This window comes from Helianthus annuus, chromosome 11 (assembly GCF_002127325.2).
Source record: "Helianthus annuus cultivar XRQ/B chromosome 11, HanXRQr2.0-SUNRISE, whole genome shotgun sequence".
Classification (NCBI taxonomy): Eukaryota; Viridiplantae; Streptophyta; class Magnoliopsida; order Asterales; family Asteraceae; genus Helianthus; species Helianthus annuus.
The window spans coordinates 151,873,058-151,892,620 of record NC_035443.2 but is presented as its reverse complement, the minus strand read 5'-3'; the positions used below and the strand labels follow the sequence as shown (position 1 = coordinate 151,892,620).

Here is a 19,563-nt window from a genome sequence, read left to right as displayed (position 1 = left end):
AAAATGCGTATAAAGCAACTATTAAATACATTTTTTTCAAATGACTTTGTAATTTTATTATGTGTTTTTATTCAATAACATTGTACTTTTACTATGATATTTGTTTTTATTATGTGATTTGACCCGATTAGATCCGAACCGATCCATAAAGTTCGACTCCGGGTTACTATAAACTGGGGTATCCATAAAAAATGACACCATAAGAAAAAATTTCTGGCTCCGCCACTAGATACGAAGCTCATTCATATCAATGTATCATGCGTTCCTTTTTACTTTATTTTATTTTTTTAAGTTTTTACATACATCAAAAACATAATTTACATATCTTAATTACAGGGGTTCTTTGTCATTGTTAAATAATCCAGGACCGTTAATGTATAATTGCATATTTATCATCTTATAAGCCTACCAATCGATAGAAGAAGCAGCAGTCCGTCGTTTTACAAACCCTAATTTTGGAAATCGTCAATCGACTCAAGATCATGGCACAAAACGATCTGAAACCTAATCATTCATCATCTTCAGAGGAAGAAGAAATCTCCGGTTCAGAAGACGAACAAGCATCCGGTTCAGATTCTGAAGATTCCGGTTCCGATACAGATTCCGGCAAGAAAGTAAAACCAACACAACCGGAGCCTAAAAAAGCCCTAACCACAACTCCTCAATCCGTCACCAAACCTCAACCAGATCTATCTTCATCAGAATCAGAAGAATCCGGTTCCGATTCCGACACTGATTCCGATTTACCGCCAAAAAAGTCAATCGCTGGTGATTCTGCCGTCAAACGGACCGGTACTGTACCAATGGAACGGGACGAATCAAAAACAGTCAAAAAAACTGGATCTAAAACGGTTGTAACGCCGCCTCCGGCAAAGAGTAAGCGGCCACTGCCGTCTCCGGCGGCGATTGAAAAAGATGCGAAGAAGTTGAAGCAGATTCCGGCGAATGGAGAGATGAAGATGAAGATGCAGGTTAACAAATCGAAAGCTCCAGATCTAGATAGATCCGAATCGGAAGAGTCCGGATCTGAATCCGGCTCCGAAACCGATACCGATTCCGATTCACCGCCTAAAAAGTCCGTTGTTTCAGATCCGAATGTCAAACCGATCTCTTCGAAACCCATGGATTCAAAATCAGTCAAAAAAACCGGATCTAAAACGGTCCGCAGGCCGGCAGGGTCCGGATCTGGATCCGATTCGGATTCCGATTCCGATTTACCGCCTAAAAAGTCCGTTGTTGCAGAACCGAACGTCAAACCGGTCTCTTCAAAGCCAATAGATTCAAAACTAGTAAAAAAATCCGGATCTAAACCGGTTTCTACCCCGGCAGAGTCCGGATCCGAAAGCGATACGGATTCCGATTTACCGCCTAAAATGTCCATTGTTGCTAATCCGAACGTCAAGCCGGTCCCTTTAAAGCCAATAGAATCAAAATCAGTTAAAAAAGCGGGATCTAAAACGGTTACTACGCCGTCTCCAGCAAAAAGTAAGTCTGCGGTGGCTCCGCTGAAGAATGAGAAGTTGTTTCAGAGGCTGTGGAGTGAGGATGATGAGATTGTGGTATTGGAAGGTATGATAGGTTATAAGAAGGAGAACGGTGAGGATCCGATAGCGGATATGGGCGCGTTTCATGAGTATATTAAGAAGTCGTTACATGTGGATGTTAGTAGATCACAGTTGGTTGATAAGATTAGGCGGTTGAAGAAGAAGTATGTGAATAATGTGAGTCGGGTGAAGGATGGGAAGGATAGGAGTTTTTCGAAGAGTCATGAACAGAAAGGTTACGAATTGTCGAAAATAATATGGGGCGGCGGCAACGGTAATAGTAATAATAACAATAGTAATGTTGGATTAGAGAGTAAGAAGAAGAAGAATCCAATTCAAAAGAATGGTAAGTTAAAGGGCAATGCTGCTAGTGCTGGTACGAGTGCTAGTTTGTTGGAATCGAATGGGGTGGATGATAAGGATAAGGATAAGGATAAGGTGATGATGGATGTTGAGAAGAATGTGGATGTATCGCGGTTCGTTTCTTATGTTGGGATGAATGTTTCTCCGGTTGTGTCGGAGGAGATTGTGAAGGCGGGATTGGAATTGGTTGAGGGGTCTAAACGGGCGGAGTTGGAGGCGAAGTGGATGAAGTTGAAGGAGGAGGAGCTTGAGCTTTATGTGAAGCGGATGGAGTTGTTGAAAGAGCAAGCATTGATAGTTCTTGAGGCTGTCAGATCATCAGGAAATTGAGGTAATTTATGGCTTCCTGTTGATGAATGATGATATTGATTATAATGCCTCATTTTTGTTTTTAATAATGACATGTAGTTAACTTATTATTTTGAAGTTATGAGCTTGGTCCTAGTATTTTAAGTTAAAAGTAGCATGGGTTATTTAATTCTTTGCTTTGATGATTTTTGTTTGATCTTGTTACCCTGCAAAATGATTGTCAGAGACTGTTTTTTGCACAGATGGTAGTTTTCTGGTACATTTTTTGAGTATCATGCTACAAATAGCAACTATTTATTGGTTATTCTCTTTCTCATGGTTACATGTGTTGTATACTTATTTCAAACTTGGTTTTAAAAGGCGTGTTAAGGCCCTAGACGGGGAGGCGTCCTACGCCTCATGAGTTTGAGGCGGCATCTAAGTACTTTTGGGTCAAAATTAGGGTATGTAGGAGGGCGGAGATGTAAAGCAACCAAAAGTATGAAAGTTTACTTGATAAAAAGGTTGATATGTAAAATAGACGAGAGGGACAATTTCTGGTCATAAATAAAGCTTATCTGGTTGTACATTGAGCGGTGTTTGCGTACATCATGCTCAGGCTAGAGGGTATGGTGATGGTCCTCCAAGGGAGGATGATCCGCCACGTAGGCGCCACGTCATAGTCCTCCCAAGGATGGTCCATCCCACAAAACTAGAGGGTATGGAGGATGGTCCTAGATGATCCTACCCCATCCCACTATGTACAAGTAACCATGCCTTTAGTACAAACACAAACAAAGGGGGCCCACCATATTTGGTCCGTCGCAAACGGCGACTTCTCGACGATGAGGACGGGACGGATGGGGGGCAGCATGGAGAGGGGGATGGCGACGGATGGAGGACGACGCTGGACGGTCCCCATACCGTCCAGCCTCATGCCTCACATCTATATAAGCTTTTGGGAGTGGGGCCGTAAACATCTTGGTGCCCCGCACTTTTAAATCGAGGTCTCATGTCACCTTACTTTCCCCCTCATGAAGTATTTTTGTTTGAATGAAAGACTTGTTTACAAGGAAATCTGTATAACCATAGCTACAAGTAAAAAAGTGTTCTTTTTGTAGTGTGTTGGCAATGTACTCCTAAACATAAGATCAATGATTTATACGATTTGCTCGTTAAATTTTCTTTCTAGCAATATGTTATTCGCTAATTATGATTTTGTTGAAGTAATAATTTGTGTTCCTTTTGTTCTATCCTGTTTTTTTAAGTAACGTAAGGACAATGGTACCCATGGGGTTCGTCTTTTACATGACATGAAGACGTATTTTATTAGCTTTGCCTTCTGCAAACGTCTGTTTGAATGAATGGTATAGTTTTCGAAGATTAAGCCAAGGTATTTAGTATTCGTTGATGACCGCTATCACACAAATTATTATATGGAAAATCATAGCAGGACTTGAGCAGAAATGCAGAATGTCATGGACTTCGCTGTCAATCTTTAGCCCGAGCGAATGGCATAACCTTCACACAAAAGGTTTCGGTCCTAACTTCCACCTATTATGGTGTCGAGATGAGTATATACCAGTGGCACATACTTCACGTAATCACTAGGATACTCCAAAAGACAATAAAAACAATAGAAACAAGCTCATGTAATGTATGTTGGTATGTACATATATGCTTCCTCAATTAATGCTTGTGATTATGTAAGAATCAAGAGAATCACATAAGCACGTATATCTTGTGCTTCAATGGTAATGGTTATTATTTAATAATTTAATTTACACGAAAAGAATCATCATCATTATCATACTCAGTAAATTACACCAATAGCAAAACTAAGGTAGGGTCTGAGGTGGGTAGATGTAGACAGCCTTACCTCTACACCGTAGAAATAGAGAAGCTGCTTCCAGTGAGACCCTCGACTTGATATACGAAAAGAATGATAGTAAAAATATTTCCTCTCTTCACTCTCATCTATTCTTTTTCTTCTCCTTTGATCTGATATTTTCATCATGCGTATTTGGGCTGTCACACAACTCAATGAATAAATTATTTTAAGAAAACCAAAGGCATAGATATGTTGACGTTATTTGGTTCAACACAAAACATGTAAAAAACTATTTATACAACTGTTCCAAAGCCCTAACCATACTACCATAGTGATATAGTTTATCGTACATTATTGTATGCATATTATCCAAACATAACCCTAAGACTATAGGGTGTGGAGGAGGGTAGTCCTTTGGGTATGACCCGTCACGTAGACGGCCACGTCATCGGGTGTGGTGTTGAGCCCTTTTATATATACATATGTATGTGTGTGTGTTGGATAAGGAAGATAAGACCGTCGACCCGTCGAGGGGAAGACGGGACGGGGCTGTGAGGGGCTGTGAGGGGCGGTGTGGACGGGCCTCCATGGGGCTCGACGTCCCACCGATGACCCCCCCCCCCCCCCCACCCGATATCCTAATTACCTTAGGCACACATGCATGTGTGTGTGTATATATATATATATATATATATATTTCAAAATGCATACATATGTACGTATAATGTTTTATGAATTTGTGTCTTCTGCACCAAACCTTCATAGTAGTGAACATAGTTTCATATCTTCAAAACATGAATGCTATGCTATGAGGATTTCCACGTTAGATTCGTTGTTTAAATGAATTTGTGTCTTCTGCACCAAACCTTCATAGTAGTGAACATAGTTTCATATCTTCAAAACATGAATGCTATGCTATGAGGATTTCCACGTTAGATTCGTTGTTTAAATATTTTGATGAGACAACAATTTATCATAAGCTGAGAAGCTCAATATCCATAGTTTCACTAGCGACCAGTGCATCAAGAATATGAAGCTTACTTTCATTGCCATTGGTTGATCTTTATGGTTTTAGCTCTATATGTTGATTGTGATTGACGGACACTGGGTGTGTGGATGTTGGTTAAGAGTGGTGGTGGTGGTTATTGAGAGAGAAAAGGGTTTGCGGTGGTGGAGGTGGTGTTAGGGGTGTTGCAGGTGGTGATGGCCAGAGTGGTGGCTTCTGGATGGTGAAGGTAGGTTGTGGATGGTGAAGGTGGGTTAGGCGGTGGTGGGAGGTGGTGTTAGGGGTGTTGTAGGTGCATTGATGTTGAAGATAGGAAGAGTTATAAATTATTTTGTTTTATTTTTTAAAAGGGTGAATTACACTTTTCGTCCTTTATGTTTGTAGCGGGTTGCAATGGATAACCTTTAACTTCAATAATTACAGACACAATACTTTATTTGGAAAATACATTACACTTTTCGTCCTTTATCTCTAACCATATTAAAATTTTAAGTTAAGTCAGATGACATAAGGGCAATATTGTCTTTTCTCTTTCTTTTTTTCTTCCCCTTCATTTAATATATGAAAACAAATATGGAAACTAATAAGGGCATGTTTGGCTAATCTTTTTGAAAAGTGCTTATTGACTTATTGGCTTTTTGAAAAGTCAGTATGGAGTGACTTTTTGGAAAAGTCACTTTTCCCACTCACATACACCCTCATTGCCAAACACCATTTTAGAGCTTATGACTTTTCAAAAAGCCAACAACTCAATAAGTTGTTTCAAAAAGCTTAGCCAAACATGCCCTAAATTCTGAAAAATCACTCTCTCTCTCACACACACTGTATTTGTCTCTCTATAAACTCTTCAAATCACCACCCACCATCAACAAGTTTCCATCACCACCACCGACCTCCTCACCACCATCAATCACCACCGGCCTTCGCTGCACCACATCCACCATTCACCCCCGATTCTAAAGTCCCCATCACGACCAAGATCAAACAGAACCCAAATCCACAAAATGGTAATCGGAGACATCGAGAAGACGGTAACCGTAGGCCTTATCTGTGGCGCAACAAATGCCTTAATGCGTCGAGGCGCACTTATCTCCGACCAACAACTTCATAACAAACAATCATCAACAAAAAACCCAATTCTCAAAACCCTAATTGACTGGTTCAGGCTTATATTACTCTGGCAATACTCTCTTCCATTCATCATTAATCTCTCTGCTACCACTACCTTTTTCGACATTTTAAGTCACATTCCGATCTCTCGTGCGGTTCCGGTCACAAATGCGACGACATTTGCTGCTACTGCTGTGTTTGGTATGCTTTTGGGTGAAGAAACACCTGTTGGGTTGACTTTGTTTGGTATTTTTTTTTAATTATTCTTAGTGTTTATGTTTGTGTTGTTTGATTTTAATGTATTGTTGTTGAATCTTGTATGTTGGTTAGGAATAAATTTGGAATTTTGATTAGGGTTTTGTGGTGTTTGTGTTATTCCCGCTGACATGAACAAATGTTTTTTTTAGGGTTTAAATTGTAAAGCTATATGCAGTTCATGTTCTTTGAATTGTTGCGACAGGGTGGTATGAGGGTGGGTAGTGGTGTGGTATATACAGGTGAAGGTTTAAATGAGAACACTAAATATTGTGAGAACTGGGAGAACAAATGAAAAAACCGCAAGAACTTGGTCAAAAACAATTCAAATTCAAAAATTTTTTCTACACTTATCATTATTATTCGAATACAATATTAGAAATTTAATTTACACGTTTAAATTTACGTGAATTCGTAAATAAAGAAAATTTACACATGTGTAAGTTTGCTATTTACACATGTGTAAATCTGTTATATTTACACATGTGTAAAAAATTTAAAAAGAATGATTTTGAAAGGAGAAATGAATTATTTGATGTTGTAAATTCTTTTTTTGATGTTGTATCTTAATTACAATGAGTTTTGTATTAAAAAAATTGGTTTCGATTGGTTTTTTCATTCGTTCTCACGGTTCTCGCAATATTTAGCGTTCTCAAGATAACCCTCCCCTATATATATATTTAAAATACTTTTAAAATTACTAAAGTACCCTCATGTGCAATGCACATGCCATATTTAACTGAAATTTATAACTTGGTTAGAGACAAAGGACGTAGAGTGTAATGAATTTTCCAAATAAAGGACTCTGCCTGTAATTATTGAAGTTAAATGCTATGCATTGCAACCCGCTACAAACATAAAGGATGAAAACTGTAATTTACCTTTTTTAAAATGATATTGAATAAATGGGGTAATAAGACTAAAATACCCCTGGGTGACCAGATTTAACAAAATAAATAAATAAATAAACTTGGTTAGGCTCAAAGGACATACCGTGCAAGATTTTGAAACATTAAGTACAAGACCCATCAATTTTAAAGGCAAAGAACACCATCTGCAATTTGATGTAAACATAAAGGATAGTTTACTCTTTATTTTACTTGAAACTTACTTTTTATAGGAACCTTTTATTATAAGTCATCTACTAGATTTTAGCCAGTGCCGCGCGTTGCGGCGGTAACGTCACGTCTGTAACTTCGTTACATGGGATACGATAATGACATTAACGTGTGATGCTCACACGTGATGTGACGCGTTTTTTACTTTGTTATACATATTGCGTTAGTAACATTAACTTGGTTAGAAATAAATAAAAAAATATGTAAGAACTGCTGAATTTACTTCAAATATAATTGTTATCATTCATGACAAAGATGATATATAAGAATTGCTCTAGTTTCGTAATGATTGTAAAGTATTTTGATTAATGTTGTTTTATTTTTCTAAACAAAAGATTATGAGAATGTAAATGATTATTATTACACTTCATATAAATCATTATGAGAATATTAATGATTATTATTAGGCTTCATATAAATTACTGTATTATTACAATATATGAAGGTTGTCATATATTGAAGGTTAAAAAAGAAAGATTGTTAAAGGTGGGTTAGTATGCATATGTATTAAAAGGTGAAGGTTTAAAGAGAAAGGTCCACATATATAAGGTTGTCATACATTGAAGGTTAAAAAAGAAAGGTTGTTAAAGATTGAGGGTTAGCATGTATATGTATTAAAAAGTGAAGGTTTAAAGAGAAAGGTCCACCGACCTTTCTCTTTAAGATATAGATAATTTCTACCAATGTAAATACCATATAACAGTTTTCGCCGTGTAGAGATGTTTTGTTATCGAAATTAGTATATGATAAAATTAAAACAGAATGAGCAGTGATTTGTCATATGAGATTTTTAGTGTTTGTGATTTTTTTAATTCTTTATTATGAGACTTTTTTTATATTGTTTAATACCTTATATTTATTTATTAGCCTATAGGGTATGGGGAGATGGTTGGGGCGTGGGTTGGGTACAAATGCCCAAGTTACCAACCCGGGTGGGCTTGGGTTTCGGTGTGGCCCTTTGGGCGGGAGTTTTAGCCCGGGCGTTGGGCATGCCTAGCGGTCCTCCGTGGCTAGCTCTCATTGGCTGGGTTGGCTAGGCCATAGCGGCTAGGTTTAAATTTTAAAAAATAACTGTTTGGCCAAGTCAAACGGTTCACCCAAGTCACTATAAAACCCCCCAACCCCACCGCCTGTCCACATCGCTACCTCAACCCTTCACTCCACCTACCCGAACCCGCTACCCACACTTGATACCGGCACAACGCGATGAAGGGCTGCCAACCCGGTGAGACCCGTTACTGGCCGGAAGCTTTTGTTAGCTACCAGCACAATTTAAACGTGTGCCAACACAAGTGGCGCGAGCTACAACCGAAGCTCGACCGTTTTAAAGCCTACTACGATAGCGTCCCGGGCGGTGATATAAGTCACGAAGACCGGGTGGCGGTGGCCAACATCGAGTTCCGGGCAAGGAGCGGAAGCCGTTTGACAAGATTGCCCTGTTCGAAATCTACCAAACACTTTAGGCTTTTTTTTTTTAATTTTGTAATCCTTTTTTTTTAGAATTTTGTAATTTTTAGGAAGTTTTAATAATAATTTTAGGTTTTTTTTTTTTAATTATGTGTGTATTTTTTAATTTTAGGTTTCTTTTTTAATTTTTATAAAACTGGCCAACCCACGCGGGCTAGCTACGCCCCGCCATACCGACCCAACACGTCACTCACCAGCGGGAGGGCTCGAAGTCCACGTGTCAACCCATGCCCCAAACCCCCGTCCCATCATACCTCACGGTCGAAAACACCAATGCCTTTCGCGCAACGCGCGTTATTATAAAACACTAGTTATTTATTAATAAAAAACTCAAAACACTTTACAAATATATTAAATTAAAGTTCGCGACGAATATTTAGTACATATCAGAAAGTATAAAAACTTTTGTTAGGACCCGACCTGAACCAAGCTGAAAAGTTTTATGTTCGCTTGTATGAAATTGAAGAATCTAAAATCAAAGACTTTGTACAAATAAAATCATGGATCCGCCACTGAACGTACGATAAAAAAATTGTTCTGTTTTATAAACATACGGTAAAAAAAAATCGTATACCCCTGAATCTTTCTTCTAGATACGTCATTCCTTAATACTAGTTTAGATAAAACAGAAATATACTTGTAGGAATGGGATCAAATACAAACACTTATGTTTGTAAGAACCAACACATAATTGACAAGTGTCCTCAATGAAAAATTAGTTTAGAGGTAATTTAGACCTTTTCACCATATTTATTCATAACTAATTAAAAATAATTATTAAAATATCCCTAAATCCATGCAAGTTTAATTCAAATCAAAGCTTGAATTTTTTTAACATATCCATGATCTAATAACTCTTCATGATCGAACCAACCTGTAGGAACCAGCACAAAAAAATATAATCAGCACAACACTATATAATTAACATAACATCCTTAATCGTTCTCCATTATCAGCAAATCGTCCTCAATCGTTCTCCATTATCAACATAAACGACATTTGTACAACATCCTCAATCGTTCTCCATTATCAGCACATCAGATGTGCTGATTATATCTACTTTTGGTGTTTGTTTGTATTATATTGTAATTAACACATAATCAGCACAATTATAAAACAACTTTTGGTAACTTTTTTAAAAGTTACTTTTATAAATAAAAAAGGTATAGCAATATGGTACTAATATTAAAGTTAAAAAAATACTTGATTTTATGGTATATATTTTTTTTTAAAAATAATGAAGTATATAAAAGTTATTTTAGTTTAAAAAACCTTGATGGAATTTACATTTAATTAAAAATAGTCAAATGACTAGCAATTTTACGAAATTACCCCTAACTTGTTAGTACTAATTTTTAATTATAAGAGTTTTATTTATAATCAACCCCAATCCTTGATTTAAACTATCAATGGTTCAGATCTGTTCTTACGGTTTTTACAGTTAGCACTGTTTGTACATGATCTCAACCCTATACTTGTATTTAAGCTATTATATATTAGATATTTTATCGAATCTAGTGACATAGATTCACTACGAATTTCAACCACAATTTTTCAAGATCTTTTAAGCATATAACAAGCTTTATAACATTTCAACCACAATTTTTCAAGATCTTTTATAAGCATATAAGAAGCTTTATAAAATGACATTCAGCAATATTTGAGGGACCAGAAAGTAAAATATTTATCCACAACCGTAGAAGATTTCCCCCGCTCATTCTCACACACACAATTTCACACACTATGCTCGTCTCCGATCAATCTCTATACTCCGGCCACCGTAATCACCACCTCTCCACCACCGTCAACCTCCACCACTCTTCATCCTCCAAACCTCACCGGAAAATCAATCAAATCAACAACATTAACCGTACAACAACAACAACTCGCTCGTTCAACTTCTCAATTTTAACTTCAAACACCACCACCAGCAGTTACAATTTCAGTAAATCTATTCGTAACAATGCGATTAACGGGAGTATAAATGGAATAAGTGCTGAGGAAGTTGTGTTGTATGAGGAAGGTGGACGGAAGAAGAGGAAGGTTAAGTGTGAAGTGGAGGTTGTTTCGTGGCGAGAGCGGCGAGTCAAATCGGAAGTTGTTGTCGATGCGGATGTAGATTCGGTTTGGAATGCTCTTACGGATTATGAACGGCTTGCTGATTTCATTCCGAATTTGATTTTTAGGTATTGTGTTTGTTGTTTATGTTGTTGTGGTTTGTGATTGATTAGTGTGAGTAGAAATGTTATTAGCGTTGTAAAAATTGCTAGGCGCTAGTCTAGGTACCGATTAGTGATTAATTGGAGTGGAATTTTATATGTAGTTTTTTAAACTTATATATACACAAAATTTTTCATTAGCGGATAATTTGACCAATTTTGGCTGCCTTGACCGATTACCGATTTTAGGTCCGACTAGGTGAAAATTAATCGGTAAACTACCAATTACCGATTAATCCCGATTTTTACAACACTGTTATTACTTATTAGCTTCGAAAACACGATAACATATAGAATTCTCAAATAAAGTAGTATATCGTTCAACTAGGTTAGAAACTAATGTATTGAAGATTTAGGGTTAAGTTATTGTACAAATTGGTCCTAACATATATGGTTTTAAAAAGGCTGCGCCTTAGGGGTTTCTGATATTTGTTTTTGATGTTTTTGACTTTTTGTGTCAATTTCAAGCAATCGATGTCATCTTTATGTGTGTTTTTGATGAATTTGATGATGAATTTAGTTAGTATTATTTTTTTTATAAGATATATAATTTTATATTTATTGTTTAATTCTGCCTCGGGCTTACGCCTCGGTTTGCCTCGAGGCTTACGCCTCGTGAGGCGAAGGGAAAACGCCTCAAAACTCGTTTCCGTTTTTTTTAAACCTTGCTAACATACAAAATATCCTTAACGTAATAAGTGAAGGAGGGAATTTTTTTTTTTAAATTTTTTTTCCCTACTTATTAAGCACGTATTTTAGTCCCAGAATCCAAAAAAAATTGTGATTTTACACTAGTAGAGTAATTATGTAATTTTGTAGAGTAATTCTACTACTGTAAAATCACAATTTTTTTAAACATTTTGCAATTAAACATCATTCTTAAGTAGTAGGGACTAGGGAAAAAAATTTCCTCCTTCACTTCTTACGTTAAGGGTATTTTGTATGTTAAGACCCATTTGTATTTGATCTTTACACTGAAGATTTAAGAATTATAAAACGATATTTTGAGATATGATATATTTACAAAAGTAAGCATAGAATAGGAAGGGGTGACATAAGAGAAGCAGGGAGCGGGAAAACGAATCTTAGCTCACAGAATTGTGACACGTGACGCAACGAGTTAATTTGTTATTAGTTATAGATAGATTGGTAAATATTTATAGAGAATTCTAAATTTGCTAGACAGTGCCAAATCTTCGAAACTGAAAAAAGCAATTACAGAAATTAAAGACTTTAATGAACACGTAAGTTATTTACACAAAAAAAGGAATGATTTAGAAATCACTATGGAAAATATATAGTGACGAAATAGGAGCTAATAGATGGAATTCGGGTCCAACAGCTAGGCCAAACCACCCATGGCTGTTTGCCACCTGATCCTGCTTGTCGAGGCCTTTCCATCCGCTGCTTATGATCCGGCTAAGTTATGCTCTTTTTATGTTTGGGCATTTTCTGCCATGTTTTCTTGTGTGTAACTGGTCGGTATGAATCTGCAACTCTTGGATCAGCTCCGTATCATTGGTGCTGACAGATTTTGTTCTCTTGATATTGTTGTATCATTGTTGTTGACTACTGTTGATTCAAATCATATCCTGATACATGGTATTCTTATCATTAGTGCAAGAATTCCCTGCGCTCGTCCAGGACGAATATGGTTGGAACAGAGAGGTTTGCAGAGGGCACTGTATTGGCATATCGAAGCTCGCGTTGTATTAGATCTCCAAGAATTTCCAAACTCAGTAAGTATCTATTCAACATCTTATCAATTTAATATAATTATGTTATATAATTCTAATGGATAGCTGTAAAGAATGGTTGACACAAACACATGAAGTAAATTGGATAACAGAAGTACATTTAAAGAATAACATATGCACCATTAGAGTACAACATGTTGATAAAGTGGACTGTGAGTAGATCTGATATCTGGAAACTACATAATTATACAGGCATCCATATGATTCAAATGCTAACTGTAAAAATTTTTCATAGTTCAGGCTAATGGTCGTGAACTCCACTTCTCTATGGTTGATGGAGATTTCAAGAAATTTGAAGGCAAATGGTCTGTCAAATCAGGGAAAAGGTAAATCATATTATAGTCACAACCAAACCATATACCGTATCTGTTAAGATACCGTTTTCTATGTAGTGGTGGTATTTTTTTCACTTTTCTGCTGTGTGTTTAGCTAGTGGAGTGTTATTGCGTATTGGACTGAAACCGATTTCTACGTTAAATTCCATGTATGCAGTTAAATCGGTCCCCGTGTTAAATATCGGTACTGATATTATCGGCGATATTGACAGGGGCGGATGTATGTGTATACAAGGGGGAGCGCCCGCTACCGCTTGGCGTTTCGGCGGTAGTGTAAAATTAGTGTAAATTTTGGAAAAATTTGACGTTTTTCCGATTTCGTTACCGCTTATTTATAAAACGTTACCGCTTGGCGTGAATCCTAGATCCGCCACTGGATATTGACCGATATATCACCGATTTTCCCAATATCAGTACCTTTCTTCTTAGTTCTACCATTCATCTTTCTTCTTATTGCTGCTATTATTGTTATAAGTCTTAACTGTTAATTTTTTTTGGCGTTAAATGTTGGTGTTTTAAGTCTTAATGAGTTTCGACTTGCTACAATTGTTAGTGTTGTGCAAGTTGCAAAAGGTTAATTTGTTAATGGTAGGAGAGTATACTGAATTGTTAGTGTTAAATTGCTATATATATATAAAGTATAATGTACTTCACGGCTTAACCTACATTAACGTACGCGACCAAATACATAACGTGCGTGATTACATTTTCGAGCATCTTAACGTGCGTGATTATACTCCCCATGCGTGATTATCACCTCCCATGCGTGATTATCACCAAATAACTGATCCCGTGCGTTATTATATGTTCCATGCGTGATTATAGCCCTGATCTGATGGTTACCATTGTCGCGTACGTGAAGTATGATAAGCGCTTTTGTATGTTAACCTTTCTCTCTCTCTCTCTCTCTATATATATATATATATATATATATAGTGGAGAGTTCAAATGAGAAGAAATTTTTTGTAAGAAGAAGAAAGAAGTTTCAACCAATAAGAATGCTTAATTTTACTTCATTTAATATTTGCATTTAATTTTAATATAAGGGTATATTGGTAAACTTTACATAGATCATTAATTTGTAATCTTCCCCTTTAATAATTAACTAACTTAAATTTGTAACTCCTTTTCAAAATATATAGTTTTTCAAATTAAAAAACAACTTAATTTAAAGTGTAAAATAAATTAAAAGGTGTGTAAGATAAATTACGAGTTGTGTAGGATATATTTCGACGTGTGTAGGATAAAATTCTATAATGTGTAAGGTATATGTAGGAAAATTTTGATATGTGTAGGTTTTGTAGATTATATGTAGGATAATTAATGATTAGTTGGCTAATTAATTAAAGTGAGAAAAATTAATGAGATAAGTTATAAATGAATTAGTATTTTACCCATATGTCATTTCTTCTTTTTCTTCTTTCAATAATTTTCTTCTCAAATGAACCTCCCCATATATATATATATATATATATTCTGCATGATATTAAAATTACCGATATCCCACCACGATAACCGATTTTTTAGCATATTAAGGTCTTTCCAACTAGCCAACAAAGTCGATAAAACAAAATTTTGTCGGTTGCAGGTCATCAACAGCAATTCTGTCTTATGAAGTTAATGTAATACCGAACTTCAACCTTCCTGCAATATTTATGGAGAGAATTATCCGATCTGACCTCCCTGTGAATCTTCAAGCTATAGCGCGTAGATCCGAGAGAAATTTTGAAGGAAATGAGAGCACATGTACAGATGTTCGTTCGGCTACACAATCTGTAGCTTCCACCACCATAGATATCGATGGTACCGTCGATAAGAATATCCCGACTGTAGCTTCCAAACAAACCATTGAAGTAAACAATAACTGGGGTGTGTTTGGCAAAACTTGCCAGATTGATAGCCCTTGCAAGGTGGATGAAGTTCATCTTCGAAGATTTGATGGCCTATTGGTAATTTACTAGCTATTATTAATGGATGTGGAAAAATGTTCAGGTTCGGTAACGGGTCAAAACGGGTAATTGTGCGGTTAGGTTTGAAACAGGTAGTGTTGGTGGGGTTGACCCAAAACACTCTCTTTCCGAAAAGAGTAAAGTGCCATTTTCGTCCCTGAGGTTTGGCCAGTTTTGCGACTTTCGTCCAAAGGTTTGTTTTATTCGCATCTGGATCCAAAAGGGTTGAAATCTTGCCATTTTCATCCGTCTCGTTAGCTCCATCCATTTTCTCCGTTAAGTCAGGGGTATCGTCTTTTTTGTTAACTTAAAAGAGCAATTCGGTTTTTTCAGGGGTGTTTGGTCTTTTTTACATAAAGTGAAAAAAACCGAATTGCCCTTTAAGTTAGCAAAAAAGACGAAAATACCCCTGACTTAACGGAGAAAATGGATGGAGTTAACAAGCCGGATGAAAATGGCAAGATTTCAAACCTTTTGGATCTAGATGCGGAAAAACAAACCTTTGGACGAAAGTCGCAAAACTGGCCAAACCTCAGGGACGAAATGACATTTTACTTTTCCGAAAATGTTAACTTGTTTGTAAATCATATGATTAGAATAGTTAATACTTTTCAAGGATCTTTGAGATATTTTAACAAAATGATTTACAAAATTTATCCATTAACTATACACTTTAGGTGACTTTTTATCCGTTTGACTGTTTTTTTTTTCTAGCTAATTTCGTATTTTACTTATTTGACTCGTTCGAGATAAATCGTAAACGTAACCTGTGTCAACCCATTCATAAATACATGATCAAACTTTCCACCTCTTTGTTTATTTTGTTATTGTGCTCCGTGTAGAAGCTACACTATGTATGCTATTTTTATTAATAACTTTGCATTGAAGGAAAATGGAGGTGTTCACCGATGTGTTTTTGCTAGCATAACTGTGAAAGCTCCTGTTCGTGAAGTGTGGAATGTTTTGACTTCCTATGAGACCCTTCCTGAGTAAGTCGCACATCTTGTACTTCTGCAAGTTTCTGTAATGTTAACGTTGAAACCACTATGTTTTTGTAGTTCGCTATCACCGCCACTAATTTTTTTACTCTATTTTGTGTTGTTAATGGGTGTTTTCAATAGATAGGAAGATAATTTTATTATCGACATCATGTTGATCTATATTACAATCAGTTAAAAAGTTCAGTTGAGGAATGGGTAATTTCTGGTAGGTGGAAGAGAAAAGACAGACACCATCTTTACTATGGTTGATAGATATAATGCTAGAGTTTTTTTTTTTTTTTATATAAAATTATATTCACTTAAAATTTTTAAACGCAAATTGGATTTTGATAATCCCAACTTTTCTAAGTTGGCCAATAATAATCTGAACTGAGAATATTCTTACCACGAGTCCTTACTTCCTAACTATTTTTTTTTCAATGCACCCCGTTAAAAAAAACTTAACTTAGTTTTTTGCTGACGTGGCATTATGAGGTGGAAAAAAAACTTTTCTTGTTTTTTGCTGACGTGGACATAAAAAAAAATATTTTTTCCCACCTCGTATGTCCACGTCAGCAAACAACTAACTGGGTTAGGTTTTTTTTAACGGGGGCCATTGAAAAAAAAGCAGTTAGAAAGTAGGGACGGGTGGTAAGAATATTCTCAGTTGGGATTATTATTAGCAAACAAAGAAAATGTGGGATTGTTAAAATCCAATTTGCCAATTGTTATATGGTTGCCGTTTCTTAAATGCTATTTTTATCTTTCTGATGTCTGTTCGGGAAAAACTATTTGGCAGGATAGTTCCAAATTTAGCTATTAGCAAGGTTTTAGCGCGAGAAAACAACAAAGTTCGCATTCTTCAGGTATCTTTGGTTTTCTTTCATAGGATCGCATATATATTCATGGCGTTTCTATGAATTTTTGCGCTACCTGTTTGATCTTGTTTTATTTACTTAAGCCGATACAGTCAGAAACGATTTTTTTTTGGTTAATGGTAGATAAATATTAAATACTAATGCACAAATAATAATAATAATAATAATAATAATAATAATAATAATAATAATAATAATAATAATAATAATAACAACAATAATAAATAATTTTTGTTTCTATTATTTCATCACGCAGGAAGGATGCAAGGGGTTACTATACATGGTACTTCATGCACGCGTTGTTCTAGATTTGTGCGAATACCTTGAGCAGGAAATAACCTTTGAGCAAGTCGAAGGCGATTTTGACTCCTTTAAGGGGAGATGGCTACTTGAACAACTCGGAAATCACCACACACTATTAAAGTACAGCGTGGAGTCAAAGATGCATGCGGGTTCTTTGCTTTCTGAGGCCATCATGGAAGAGGTGAACTATCTTGTTTGTTGAAGCTTCTTTGACTCAGTGTAGTTGTTAATAGAAGTGGCGAGATGAGCGGGTCGGTCAACAGGTTGAAACTGGACATATTCTAGCTAAAGGTTAAACGAGCTTGGTTCGGTTGACATGCAAACACTTTTTAGCAAGGTTTTCAGGACTAGACCGGACGTCGAACCGGTCTCCTTACTGGTCCACTGGTCGGGCCGATCGAACCGGTCAGATTGGATGTAAGAACCAGGTTATGCCGTAAATATTATAAAAGAAATAAGGGAAAAATGAAAAAAAGTTAATAAAAATCCGGTTCAACCCCTTAAAAAATCTGGTTCGACCACCCGATTTTCCAGTTCAACCGGCTGGTTCGACTCAAAACCGGTCCGATAGGGTGAACCGGACCGCTCAGACCCTGGTTCCCGGTCCGACCGGCCGGTCCGGTTTTTAAAACATTGCTTTTTAGTCCACTTTTTTAGATTGCTTATAAATAATCGCCATGTTAAATACAATTTAGGAGGTGGTATACATCAAAAATAGACTTTGGATTAATGTCAACCCTTTTGACCTCTTTTCTCAGCTAGTTTTTTAATTTGACTAATTTGATCCGTCTGACACAAAACACAATCCGAATTCGAGTTCCATATTTCCATTCATGTTCATTGTATTAATCGAGATTCCATTTGATAATTAGGTTATCTATGAAGACCTCCCATCAAACATGTGTGCGATCCGTGATTATATCGAGAAAAACGAAGCACAGCCTTATGTTGAAGTATGTAATAATGCATTGCACACACAAGATAATGATACTAGATACAATAATAGTCATACTAGTGATGATGGGAACGATGATCCATCAAAACGCAATGATGAAAATCTTTCTAGAAGAAGACACCGGGTTGTCGGGTTGCATAAGGATCTTGAAGTACTCAAAACCGAGCTCCTGAAATTCATATCGGAACACGGGCAAGAAGGGTTTATGCCGATGAGAAGCCAGTTACGGAAGCATGGAAGATTCGACATGGAGAAAGCGATCTCACGGAGGGGAGGCTTCAGAAAATTCGCTTCGTTGATGAATCTTTCCCTTGCTTATAAGGACCCCAAACCGAAAGGGTATTGGGATCACCTTGAGAATTTAAAAGAAGAGGTTAGTTAGTGTACTTTTACCATTTTCTCCGTTATGGGATTCAAAAACTGTTCGTTATAATCGTTTTTACTTCCTTTTTTTTTTCAAAAAACAGATTAGTCGTTTCCAGAAGAGTTGGGGGATGGATCCAGCCTATATGCCCAGCAGAAAATCGTTCGAGCGTGGAGGTATATCCGCTTCATTTTCGGTCCACTATTTATTTTAATCCTTTTTCTCATTACTTTGTTATATTCACAAATGCATGGAAATCTTTATAAAGTAACGGTATGTTTTTTGTAGGTCGGTATGACATAGCCCGAGCTTTGGAGAAATGGGGCGGGCTGCATGAGGTTTCACGTCTTTTGTCACTTAAGGTCAGACATCCGAACAGAATGAGAAACAACACGAATGATGGAGAGAAAGCACCATCGAAACCCGATGTTTCACAGGATACAGAGAAGTGGATGGTGAAAATTAAAGATTTAGATATAAATTGGGTAGAATAGCAAGTGTTTATTAGATCATTAACTTGGTTCTTACTTCAGTTTTTCAATCTGATATATAGATTAGTGGTTATAGTGTGGACTTGTGTATGTTGGGTCGGGGTGCAACATGAAAAGTTGAAAACACAACTTGAACTTAACATGCAATACGCGGGTTTGGGTTGACCAGCAAACACGTTAGGTAAACGAGTCGTTTGAGTCAATCCAATGGGTTTGCGGGGTGATCTGTTTAGCCCTTTTATTTACCCTTTTTTTAAATGTGTTTTATGAACTAAATTAAACTATTGACTATTTCTATGCCAAAATTTAGAAGTTTAAAAATAAGCTTGCATAGTTCAAATATAATTTTG

The 19,563-nt window shown here is 36.5% G+C and overlaps 2 protein-coding genes across 7 annotated transcripts; both read left to right on the top strand.

Moving 5' to 3' along the window:
- Nucleotides 1-407: 407 nt before the first annotated feature.
- On the top strand, nucleotides 408-3,975 carry LOC110930560 (probable transcription factor At1g61730). 5 transcript variants are annotated; one of them, XM_035979202.1, is made up of 2 exons: nucleotides 408-2,238; nucleotides 3,649-3,975. In XM_035979202.1, exon 1 carries the CDS (start codon nucleotides 483-485, stop codon nucleotides 2,235-2,237), a length of 1,755 nt encoding a protein of 584 aa, XP_035835095.1. In that variant the 5' UTR covers nucleotides 408-482; the 3' UTR covers nucleotide 2,238; nucleotides 3,649-3,975. The 5 variants fall into 5 exon arrangements, with proteins under 5 accessions (XP_035835095.1, XP_035835096.1, XP_022029564.1 ...); XM_035979203.1 differs by having other exon boundaries at nucleotides 3,646-3,975; XM_022173872.2 differs by having other exon boundaries at nucleotides 3,569-3,975.
- Nucleotides 3,976-10,584: 6,609 nt separating this feature from the next.
- On the top strand, nucleotides 10,585-19,339 carry LOC110930559. 2 transcript variants are annotated; one of them, XM_022173870.2, is made up of 10 exons: nucleotides 10,585-11,168; nucleotides 12,820-12,940; nucleotides 13,199-13,284; nucleotides 14,882-15,242; nucleotides 16,131-16,231; nucleotides 17,022-17,088; nucleotides 17,357-17,584; nucleotides 18,276-18,731; nucleotides 18,826-18,898; nucleotides 19,011-19,339. In XM_022173870.2, exons 1-10 carry the CDS (start codon nucleotides 10,726-10,728, stop codon nucleotides 19,214-19,216), a joined length of 2,142 nt encoding a protein of 713 aa, XP_022029562.1. In that variant the 5' UTR covers nucleotides 10,585-10,725; the 3' UTR covers nucleotides 19,217-19,339. The 2 variants fall into 2 exon arrangements, with proteins under 2 accessions (XP_022029562.1, XP_022029563.1); XM_022173871.2 differs by having other exon boundaries at nucleotides 13,194-13,284.
- The last annotated feature ends 224 nt before the right edge of the window (nucleotides 19,340-19,563 follow it).